The following is a 12,803-nucleotide window of genomic DNA, read 5'->3' as shown; positions in this document are numbered from 1 at the left end:
TACCCAAAGTTGCTTTTAAAAATATTTAAATTAAAAAAGTATAGGTATGAGTGTCTGTATGCATGTGCTTTGCATGCAAACTCCATACCCTTGGAGATCAAAATGAGGTATAGGAGGTACCTGCCCAGGAGAGATGTTACAGTTTAGAGTCACGTGATGTGGGTGCTGGTAACCAAACCTGGACCTCTATGAGAGCAGCAAAAGCTTTAAATTACTGAGCCATTTCTCCAGCCCTTAGGTCAATTTTTATCCACTTACTATAGATATAGCTGTAGGATGTCATACAGGTGAAGGCAGGTACAAGATAGAATGAGGTCTGTCATGATGTTATTTAAGATTTCTCTCTGCACATTTACAGGTTATGACTATTCTTAAGGGATGGATGTGTACAAGGCTTTGTATGTCTAGGTGGGCAATTGTATATTATCAATTGCATTGTCACATGTGTTCTTTCATGTGGTGATTTAAGTTCAATGAGTGTGTATTGGTTGGAGATACTAGGCCACCACAGAATTGGGGTGTATATTTCTGGTATGGTGGCAACCTGCCTTGGGAACTAGATGGGTAGAGAGATCGTTGCCAGGCTCAGAGAGAAGCCATCAGCAGTGTGGATGGAGCAGAGCGGTGAGAGGCTTTGCTGACTGATATGAAGATACCTACCTGATATCCTGGGGCACTTCAGTGCCAGACCTAGTGTGGGGTAAAAGACCCCATTATATTTTTTATAATTTTACAGCAACAGATGGCAAACCAACGTGGTGGGTAAAAACCCACTAGTAAGCCTAAGAGTTGAGAGAAAGCTTTATTTTCTAAGGAAGAGGAGACCAGCGCCATGTTGAGTCACATGATGGACCAAGTGCGGGAATCATAAACAAAGAAACAGCCTAGTAGGTCCTCTGCTGTGTGATAAATAGTGACAGCTCAGAGAGTTAGAGATTAAAGCTGGTTTTTAAAGAAAGTTGTTTAGAAAGTCTTTCAGGATACTCATATTCCTTCTAATGAGGGCTCCATGGGAATTTTGGGTTGAATTCCTAGTTAGACAGGCTACTTCCTAATGACAGGTATTATTAGAAGCTGATTAAATTTGTTTTAAGAAGAGAATACAGAGATCACCTGAATCACATGGGGATTTTCATCCACAGTTCGGAACTTAGAGAAAATAAGTCACTGACTCCAAGTAGAGAATTGTGATATTTACAAGTTATTAAGGTTAAATAAAAATCTGAGGTTCCTGGTAGAGAGCTTGACAGATTGATATATTTTGGGCTAAAGTCTTGATTTGATAAGTTGCTTATTGGTATTAGAATTGATAGAAGGTGTTTGATTTGTTTTATGAATTACCCCACTAAAGGTCATATGGCTCATTGATGCTGGCTAGCGAGGGTTTGTGGTTATTTTTGATATTTACCACAACAGGAAGCTCAGATTCTCTTAACGTGGGCTTAATTTTGGGTTAATTTCCTGATATGGTATTTTAAAAGCCTGATAGGCTCATAAACTATTGTGTAGATTACTTCCTTCTTTAAAATTGTTTAATCTTCATAATGGGTGTGGCTTTGAGTTTTATGGTTATATTATTACTCTGGGAGAGAGTGCAAGATACAAGCTTTTCTAGTTACAGACTAAGGAACACAGTATTTGGGAGAAAGGTTTTGGTTTTGTGTTTTTAAAAATGGTGATTAGGCTTGGAAATCACACAGCCATACTGATCAGATTTGAGAGAGGGGGACCGCCTGAACAACTAGATTCAAGAGACTCAAACAAAAAGATATCTCTATTCTAAACTTTTGTCTTGAGAATTATATTTTGCAGAACGTACCGCTTGGATTCCTTATCTCAAGAACTTTCAGCTGGGTCCAGTCAAGACACACATCCAGTTACAACATTTGCTCTAGTTTCCCTACCCCCTACCCCACAAGGATATCTCAACGACCATTGCAGCTTGAAGAAGTTATAGAGGAGTCGTCACCCCGACTCCCTGGACCTTTGAGGGGCTGAAAGTGGTTATTCCAGGGTTGTTTTTATGAGGAATTTAGAAATGGTTGTAATGTAACAGGGAGGAATTCACTATATTGAGTTGTACAGCCATAATTTCATTTGTTAACTAAGCTAAAATCATATCTTTGCTTTGGTATAGAATTTATTTGTTAAAAAAGTTTAAAAGTACAAGGTTTAGAGTCAGTCCTTCTATTGATGCCATTACAAACTTCTGAGTTGATTACACATGTGAGTTAAGAGTCAAATAGCAAATTCATGGCTCTGAGTTTGTTAGAGTACGTACAAGATAATAAGATAATTAACGGACAACAGTCCAGATTACCTTACATAGATAGATGGTTTTCAAAAACATCAGAAATCCACAAAATATGAGATTTAAAGTTATTTATCTTTTGTTGAGACACATCTGCTCCTAACAGTTCCCCTTGGACAGATTTAATGAAGAAATTGACATCTCTACCTCCAGGTGAGGCAATACTTTGTGGCTAGGCAGCCACTGGGCAGAAATTGTCTATTTCACCCACAGACTATACTGTCTAAAAAGGGGCACTTTATGCAGAATAGTTGTTGATAATCTCTACTGAGCCAGAATTATCAGCCCTTCAAGGTTTCTGCATTTCAAGAGTCTGTCAGTTGATTTTGGACCAGAAGGCTGAAGACTTGTGCTCACATGTTGCTAACAGAGGACTGTGCTAGTGGAGATTTGTCTCTACAACCTCTCAGTTCTGGAAGCCATGTTAGGTTTCCTATGTTTATAGATAATTGGTCATTTTCAGATTTCTGACAGGGTTGAAGACTGATTATAGTCTCATAGCCTATCAGGCTGTTTTAACTCTGAAAATACATATTTTATTAGATAGTTATCAGATAGTATACAAGCTAGTCAAGATATACCATTGATTTTTAAGCCTTTCTTAAGCTGGAATGGATAACTAAATGTTCGGTTTAACCGATAAAGTGTTGGACTGGGTGTTAGTTATATTTTATACTTTTAATTACAAACTGATAATAGCTGTGCTCAGCTTATATTTGAGAGAAAAGCTTTTATTTAAATTAGACATAAAAAGGGTGAAATGCAGGATGATGTCATACAGGTAAAGGCAGGTACAAGATAGAACGAGGTCTATCACTGGACAAGAAGGAAGAATGGGGGGTAGAAAAGTTTTAGAGAGAGGAGGAGACTGGAGGAGGCAGGAGAAACAGCGGAGAGAACATGGAGGCTGACGTTAAGATTCCTCTCTGCACATTTACAGGTTGTTATGAATGTTCTTAAGGGATGGATGTGTACATGGCTTTGTATGTCTAGGTGGGCAATTATATCTTATCAATTGGATCAGAGGTTATTGGTGTTGTGTTCTTTCATGTGGTGATTTAAGTTCAATGAGTATGTAGTGGTTGGAGACACTAGGCCGCCACAGAATTGGGATGTATATTTCTGTTATGGTGGCAACCTGCCTTGGGAACTAGATGGGTAGAGAGATATTGTTGCCAGACTCAGAGAGAAGCCATCGGCAGTGTGATATGGGAAGGAACAGAGTAGGTGAGATGATTTGCTGATTGAGAAGAAGATACCTACCAGATATCTTGGGGCCCTGTGGTGCCGGACCTAGTGTAGGGTAAAAGACCCCATTATATTTTTATAATTTTATAGCAACACATAGTTTAACTTATAACTTACTTTCTATAGACCTTCTAAGCTAGTGACTAAGAACAGAATTACCGGTGAGCATAGGAATTCTATGCTTACTATGCTGCAACAGAAACTAAATACACTACTTCCCCATGTTAGCACTAATAGACATGATCTCGTGGAGTAAAGAGAGTATCCTTTTACTATCATAGATTTGCTATATTTTCTCTCGATCAGCTGGGCTCTTCTAGATTATAAACTGTTCTGTGATGACATTCGATTTCCCAGTCAGACCAGAGAAAAATGTAGAAGGTGGTACTCTGGGGTTGCTAAATCAAGGCTTGTAGAGAATGCTTGGATTATAATTTGAGACATTCAATTCAGTTTGGATATCTCCTAGTCCAGAAGTTGCATTCTGATCATCTTTTTTTTTTTTGTTTTTTTTCTTTTCTTTTTTTTTTTTTTTTTTTTCCGAGCTGGAGACCAACCCAGGGCCTTGTGCTCACTAGGGCAAGCGCTCTACCACTGAGCTAAATCCCCAACCCCCATTCTGATCATCTTAACTGGTACAATCTGGTGCCATTTTCTCAGGCCCCATTCCTTCAATCAATTCTAGATATTGGTCACTGTAAAAAAAAATTCTTTGGAATCCCCTGATTGTGAGGAAAATCCAGTTCAGCAGAAAATTCACTAATAAAAACTGGAAACACCCTGACACTCCTTAGAAAGCCTGACCTGCATCCAGACCACATGGGTCTGCCTTTCTAAACTACCAGCCTAGTAGGTTAGTGAGACTCCATTTTGATCCCCAAGGCAGATGCAATTTACTGGCAAGGGGCCATCTGACATCGCTTGGCCTTTTTTTCTTCCTTAAACATTGACTTCTTACCCCTCCTGCTCATCTTTCTGAATTCCCACCATCCCTGCCTCTATGTTTCTTGTAGGGAGAACTTGAAAGTCTTATGTAGCGGAGCCTGAGCAGACAGTTCAGTTCTTAGCACATAAGCATGAGGACCTGGGTTGGATCCCTACAACTCAAGTAAGGAGCTGAGCACAGTGCTTCACAACTGTCAGACCTGAGCTAGAGAGATATGGCGGGGGTGGGCGGTGCGGATTTCTGTGGTCAGCCAGAGTAGCCTAATAGGTGAGTTCTAGCCCCCAGTGAAAGATTCTCTCTCAAAAAACAGGATGGTTGTCTATTTAGGAGCAACACTTGATGTTGACCTCTGGCTTCAATATGTACACATGAACATGAATGTGTATACACATGCACATGTACACATGAATGTGCGCGCGCGCACACACACACACACACACACACACACACACACACACACGTACACATATGCGCACACACAAAGAGACCTTAAAAATTTTATGTTGAACATCCCCCATTGATCCGATACCTCCCACATGTCTATGAAAGATAATCTTTGCATTCGAACCATAGACACATTGAGAACCTAGTGGATGGGACGGTTTGCTCACACTAAGAGTACGTGAGTGGTGTAAAACCTAAAACACATTTCTGCTTCCTTTAGAAGACACATGAGAAGCAGGAATGGAGGCGTCATTTCAAAGTGTCCTCTTTTGTAACTGTTAAGACCGAGAAGCATTTTCATTTGCTCTCAGGTCTTTCCCTAGTGTATTTTCTCAGAGGAAGCACATTTCTAAAATCCTCTGGATCTAGAAAGCAGAAAGGGAAAACAAATCACTAAAGGCACACTACAGAATCTTAAATCTTCCAACAAAGCAGACAGGGCTGAGATAACTCAACCTTTCGATTCTGTCTCTCTGAGTAAACGTGTGTGTGTGTGTGTGTGTGTGTGTGTGTGTGTGAGAGAGAGAGAGAGAGAGAGAGAGAGAGAAAGAGAGAGAGTGCCCGAGCCCGCACACTGTGAATTTCTGTTTGTTTTACGACAGAATCATGTGCAGTTACGGATGACCTTGAGCTCCTGAGCCTCCTGTCTCCACCCCCTGAGCGCTGGGATTACAGGCTCATGAAATCATATCTGGAAAACCTTCCTACCTCACAGTACATAAAAGGAATAACTTAGAATTTAACATGCCAATCTAGTTTTCTGTTCAACTTTGGAGAAGATGCAGGCACATGTCATCTATGATTGCTTTTTTTTTTCCAGCAGGATGAAGGATGTTGATGTCTGTACTATTTGTTCTTTAAGGATGTTGTAAAGAAGTGCACATTAATTATAAAGTCTTTTTAGAAAGCCATGACTTGATGAAGAATTCTGTCAGAAGTAATTCGTTGGGTCTTAGAATGTTTTATCTCAAGCTTCTATTTCTGCCTGCACAAGATAGCTCGATGAGTTGTCCTTGGACTCTAGGCTAAGTTTCTGAACAGATGACATTATGGCCTTTTGATAAGGATTGGTAAGCTTTCTGCTTCCTATAGAAATCCCTGGATGAATCTAACATTTAATGGATGTGATAACTATTTTAATAAACAAACTCATGCGGCTGGAGGGATGGCTCAGTTGGCAGAGTGCTGGTTTCCCAAGCCTGAGGGGCTGATTTTAGATCCCCAGAACCCATGATGTAAGTCAGACACTATAGACTAGGTCTGTAATCCTAGGGTTTAGACAGCAGGACAGGAGGCAGGGCCAGGATCCCTGGGAGCTTGTGGTCCAGCTAGCCTGGCATATGCAGCAATGAACAAGAACTTAGAAGTGGACGGTAAGGACAAACAAATGGGATTATCTCCTGACCTCAATGAACACATGCATAGGCGCGCACACCCCACCCCCACACACAAACATGACTATTTCTATCAATGGATGACTGTATCTACTGAGAGGATCCATTGATTGATAAGCCTGATCCCCCAAATTGTATGCAATGATTTCCCTGCATTTCCCAAAAGAATCAAATAAAAATGAATGCACAGAACAGGTCCCAGAGATCCAGGACACAGAAAATACCCAGAACACAACCCATCAGAACACAGTAGCTTGCGACTCAAATGCCCACAGCCTGCCTTGCTACCTGGGTTTCCTTACCTGGCTTGGAGAGGATTAAGGTGGAGGCTTCTGACAAGTTGATTTCATCATTAGTATCCTCATCACTGCTGAGCTCTGCACAAAAGAAAGAAAGGTCTCTTAAGCACCTTATGGGTGACAGCAGGCCCACACAGGGGACACCTGAGTGTGAGAACTAGGAAGGACTGAACAGTTAACTTAAGGCTGTGAGCCCACAAATAACCAAACTGGCACAGAGGTGCTCCCACCCAGCCACTGACACACATCTCATGTGCACAGAGGTGCTCCCACCCAGCCACTGACACACATCTCATGTGCACAGAGGAGCTCCCTCCCAGCCACTGACACACATCTCATGTGCACAGAGGTGCTCCCTCCCAGCCACTGACACACATCTCATGTGCACAGAGGTGCTCCCTCCCAGCCACTGACACACATCTCATGTGCACAGAGGTGCTCCCTCCCAGCCACTGACACACATCTCATGTGCACAGAGGACACACGTGCTGCCCTCCCAGCCACTGACACACATCTCATGTGCACAGAGGTGCTCCTCCCAGCCACTGACACATCTCATGTGCACAGGGTGCTCCTCCCACTGACCACATCTCATGTGCACTGAGGGGTGCTCCCACCACTGACACACGCCTCCAGCCACTGACACACATCTCATGTGCACAGAGGTGCTCCCACCCAGCCACTGACACACATCTCATGTGCACAGAGGTGCTCCCACCCAGCCACTGACACACATCTCATGTGCACAGAGGTGCTCCCACCCAGCCACTGACACACATCTCATGTGCACAGAGGTGCTCCCTCCCAGCCACTGACACACGTCTCATGTGCACAGAGGTGCTCCCTCCCAGCCACTGACACACATCTCATGTGCACAGAGGTGCTCCCACCCAGCCACTGACACACATCTCATGTGCACAGAGGTGCTCCCTCCCAGCCACTGACACACGTCTCATGTGCACACAGGTGCTCCCTCCCAGCCACTGACACACATCTCATGTGCACAGAGGTGCTCCCTCCCAGCCACTACACACATCTCACACACATCTCATGTGCACAGAGGTGCTCCCTCCCAGCCACTGACACACATCTCATGTGCACCCTCATTGTGGTCCTCACTTCCCCACCCACCTCTTTCTCTCACTCCCATTTTACTCCTTAGCTTGCTTCATGGCCCTGCCCATCACTCTTGATCTTCATCTGGACGGACATCTTCATGTCTCTCTTGGGCATGTTTCCCTGTCTGTTTCTTCTCATACATATTTTGGTTACCTGATATTTTCTCTCTCTTTTTCTTAACTCCCATCCCCCACACAAACCAACCCACCAACCCCCATTTGCCTCCCTCTTCCTCCTCCTCCTACTCTTCTTCTCCAGAAAAAAAAGCCTTCAGGCCTCAACCTTCATTAACTCCATTTCTCATTTCTGCCTTCAATTTTCCCTACTTTCTTCTGTTAAGCTGAAGGTTGGCTTTGGTGGCCCCTTTTCTCTTCCTGCCTCCCATTTGACTACCTGGGCTGTCCCAAGGGTCCCTGATGACATATGTACCCCCTTGCTTGGGAATCTGTTAAATTCCTTACCTATTATCTCAGAGCCCTGATTTTCGTTAGTCCTTGCTTGGGTCTGTTGGTTATCATCCAAAGAATATGATATATTTTCCTTCTTTATATCTACCAGCCGCACAGAACAGGGGTTAATTTGGAGGTCATGGTTGGGTTGCACAGCTCCTGGGCCAAATACAATGAATACATTATTTTCAGGGACTGAGGAGACAGCCCAAACATTAAGGGCTTGGCGTGTAAGCGTGAGGACTTGAGTTTGAGACCCAGGATCCACGTAAAAAGACATAAGCGACAGCCATTTGCAATCCAAGTACTCAGCAGATAGAGACCGGTAGACGCCTGGGCACGCTGGCCAGTCAACCACCAACCACCGTAGCCTAATCTGTAAGCTCCAGGCCAATGAAAGACCCTGGTGCAAAAAAAAAAAATGGTTGCCAATAACTACAAAGGACAACATAACCAGAGGTTGATCTCTGGCCTCTGTGTGCGCGTGCGCACGCACACACGCACACACACACACACACACACACACGTAGACAAGTACACATATGTACATGCACACAAACACAGACATACATAAAATGCTTTCATGTAACTCTCAAGAAGAGCATTTTGAATACCATAAACGATCCCTCTTCCTGAAATCTCCTGCCCACTCTATTCTTAGATTCCTTTTCACCCATTCCTAGAATTCCTGGATAGAAAATTGATTTCGATATTTTAAAGATAAAAACTAATCAGGCATGGCAAGCAAGACACACCTGCAGTCCCAGCACTTGGAAGGCTGAGATGGGAGGGACGGAGTTCACGGATAGCCTGGGGCTACAAAGCAAGACCCTGTTTCAGAAAAATAAACGAAGATAAAATTAAAGATTCTAACTTCAGTATAACATTTATATGTAAAAGTGGGAGTTAAACGATGATAAAGCGAAACTGTCACTTGGATTCAAAAGCAAATGACTCCAGAAGCCTCTGGATGACACACTGTACTGTCCCCATGGTCTTTCTCAAAAGCCAACCACCATCTCCAGTTTTAAGACCTAGATTAGTTTTCTTATGTCTATTTGCAAGCAATGAAAGTGAAATAATAACCATGATTTTGTTTCTCTACTCTCAGAGAAGCCAAACACTCCCAAATCTATACATGTACATATATGTGTATATAGAATATGTATATATATTAATATGTTTGTGAGAGTCTTCTGTATCATCATGATGTAGAAATATGCTGACTTGCTCTGTTTTAATCATATAGTTTTTAATACTACTACTGGGAACATTCTTGTATATATGTGTGTTGAATCATTTGTTTTGAGACAGGGCTTCATGTAGCCCAGGTTTGCCCCAAACTATGTATCTGAAGATAACTTAGAACTCCTGATCCGTCTTCTTCTGTCCTTCTTCCTAGTGCTGGGGCTGAGGTGTGTGTCTTACTCCCAACCTTTCCGATGGCTTCTGATTAGCACATGTTTCTCCTCGTCTCTGCTGAGGAATGTAATCCTTGAGCTCTGGGACATGTATGCTTTCAGACTTAAGAGATTATATCCAACTGTCTCCCAGAATCACACAGTTCCCATAACCAGCAGAAGCTGAATAGACAGGAACATAGCAAACGCAATAGGTGTGTGGGGTGTGGTCTTAGGGTAAGAAGCAACTGACGGGGATATGAGCATGGCTGTCAACTCTCATTGCCACTCTGACAAGGCAGACAAACGCCGAGAGCTACAGAAAGCACTGGGCTTTAAAAGCCACATGGACTGGTTCGCATTTATTTTATGTTTACTTTATGTAAGTGAGTGCTTCCCCCTGCATGTTAGTTTGTACATGCAGTGCCTCAGGGTGTCACATTTCCTGGAACTGGACTTAGAGATGGTTGTGGAGCTGAACTCGGGTCCTCTGTAAGCTCCAGTCTTCTGAATCATTGAGCCATCTCTTTAGCCCAGTTCAGTTTTGGAAGATCCTTCTCTGGCAGAAGACAAGAGATCTGAAGGGAACAACACGAGAGCATGAAAGCCAAAGGGAAGCTTGTTCCTCTAGTGTAAGTGAGTGTTATGGGCGTCCTACATGGGATGACAGGGCCAGGGGCCGCACACACAGTGACAGGCTGGAGACGCAGTGCCAAATAAGGTGGGGACAGCTTTAAGTCACTAGGTGGGGGCCATCTTTACATTCTTGAGCAGAAGACACTGAAACAGCCACCACAGAGAGACGTCCTCCAGGTCTTCGGAAGGTCTTTAGACACTTGTAAAAATAAGCCAAGAAAGAGGGCAGGCCTGGGCTAGAGCAGTGTGTTTAGGAACCAACAGATCTTATACAGTGATTAAGCCCAGGGAAAGTGGGGTCTCCCATAATCTGGGGGGATAACAGGCTCATCATGCTAAGGGGACATATTACCCTTCTCAATGGAAGTAACGTAAAATTCCATCATTTTCACAGCCCATTCTGCCCATTATCCCTTGTTGTCTCTGTGCCTTCCCCATCTGGCACTATTTCTTGATAGGTGTTTACCTTTCTATCTTTCTCTGCTCATACTTTCCCCCTCTATACTTTTTACATCTGTTTTGCTTGTTTGTTTGTTTAGCACATGTGCACCACAGCATGTGTATGGGAGTCAGAAGACACCTGTTTGAAGGGCTTCTGTCTTCCTGCCAAATGGGGCCTGGAACTTGAACTCAGCTCATCAGAGTTGAGAGCTACCTTGCCGCCCCCCTCTGGTTTAAAAGTCAGTTTATTTCAGGGTCAGAACCAGGGTGAGACAGGAGCAGTCCTTTGAATGTAAAACTAAGGAGGTGAAGAATCTGAGTACAGAGGGGCGGGGAGATCCTCCTCACCACACTCTCCATACTTTGTGGCCCAGGGGAGTCTCCTCGCACCTATTGTCTTCCCTGTATACCATCCTGGATGTCTCAGGTCACCCTTCTCTATTATGCTCCTTACCAGCTCCTCAGTCTCCCCTAGCTCCACCCACTCTCTATCAGAAGGTCTTTCCTGGACTTCCTTCCTTGAAAAGCTGGTAGGAAATGTTCTGCAGGATTTCCCTGTTCATTGAACTTCTAAGAAGGAAGTCATATGTCATTTTATCCCTTGGCCAACATGGGAATGCTTGGGCTCCATACTAGTCTAAAATCTGCTTGCCTTCCTGCCATTGCTATTTATTTTCTCTTGCTGGTACCTCCCGTTCCTCTCCTTGATTTCTCTATGGGGTGCCCCTCTATTAGAAAGAGCAACACTCTTTCTCCTGCCTCTCTCACGCATGTTAAAAATCACCCAGAGACTCTGGTATAAAGCCTCGGTATGGGTGAGAGTAGACAGCGTGGAAGAAAACGAGAGAGAAAATGTTTGCTGTCCTTCAAAAGCAGAGAATAATTTTAAAAACGAGGAGGAACATAGAAAGCTAATTTGAGAAAAATCTAATAATCATTCCCCAGCCCTCCTGTCAGCAGATGGAACAAGTGTATGCATGAAAATACCTTCCTGAGATCCAAGGGAATCAAGTGAGGGACCACAGCACCTCGCTGAGGCAAGACAATAAGAAAAGATATTGAGGCGGGCAGAGAGGGTGACTCTAAAGTGTTCCTAATCCCAAGCACACAGTGTGGAAATGGACACCTTCCAGACGAGGGCAGGACAGAGAAGTAAGAACCAAGCTTTGCCTTGGACCTTAACACTGGTGCTGTCCCAGTGAACCCAAAACTAAACTCCTATGAGGTCCAAGCTAGTACTTGTGACTTGAGCCTCCAAGTCTGCTACACCCCACAGTTGGCTCTTGGCCAACAGCTCACCTCAAAATCTAGGCCTAGTTCCTTAGTGAAGGAGCAAAGTAAGAAAGACTCTTAACGATATAACACAAACATTTCCAAATTTATGGGAAGATACAAATTTCCAGGTAAAAGGATGGGAAGTCTCCAGTCTGATTTAAGATAGACCACAACAAATGAGGTCGAATTCATAGTTAAAAGACACCTATTACAAAAACAGGCCAGTATGAGCTGTCTTCCTAGTCTGAAAGTCACAAACTATATTGCAGTTATAACTCAAAGTCATATATAGAAACTCATTGCAAATATCAGTGTTCAATGTTGAAAAAACGTTTCCTTCACAAAAGGACACCTACCCTCAATGCTTCTATTCCACAGAACCATGAATGAGCAACAGGAATAGAAAAAGGTGCCCAGCACCATAGTCATGGACATTTAAGTGCACTGGCTGGTATTATGTCCACACAAGCTAGAGTTATCAGAGAGGAAGAAGCCTCAATCGAGGGGATGTCTCCATGAGATCCAACTGTAAGGCATTTTCTTCTTTAAACTAGTGATCAGTGGTTGAGGGCCCAGACCATGGTAGGTGTTTTCATCCCTGAACAGGTGGTCATGGGTTCTATAAGAAAGCAGGCTAAGCAAGCCAGGGGAAACCAACTAGAAAAAAGCACTCATCCATGACCACTGTATCAGCTTCTGCCTTAAGGTTCCTGTCCTGTTTGAGTTCCTGTCCTGACTACCTTTGGTGATGAACAATGGTGTGGAACTACAGGCCAAATAAACCCTATACCTGCAACTTGCTTTTCGGTCATGGTGTTTCACTGCAGTAACAGAAACCCTA

At 43.4% G+C, this 12,803-nt stretch overlaps 1 protein-coding gene across 1 annotated transcript in view; it reads right to left on the bottom strand.

Moving 5' to 3' along the window:
- Positions 1–12,803, bottom strand: part of LOC116899581 (nuclear autoantigen Sp-100-like) — a 64,015-nt gene that overhangs the window by 33,813 nt on the left and 17,399 nt on the right. Inside the window, exons 9-11 of the mRNA XM_032901521.1 lie at positions 8,223–8,369; positions 6,646–6,720; positions 3,575–3,604 (exon numbers count right to left, since the gene is read on the bottom strand). Coding sequence (XP_032757412.1) covers positions 3,575–3,604; positions 6,646–6,720; positions 8,223–8,369 — 252 coding nt within the window. The remainder of the gene's footprint in view (positions 1–3,574; positions 3,605–6,645; positions 6,721–8,222; positions 8,370–12,803) is intronic.

Source organism: Rattus rattus, chromosome 4 (genome assembly GCF_011064425.1).
Source record: "Rattus rattus isolate New Zealand chromosome 4, Rrattus_CSIRO_v1, whole genome shotgun sequence".
NCBI lineage: Eukaryota > Metazoa > Chordata > Mammalia > Rodentia > Muridae > Rattus > Rattus rattus.
This window is presented reverse-complemented; position numbering and strand designations above follow the sequence as displayed.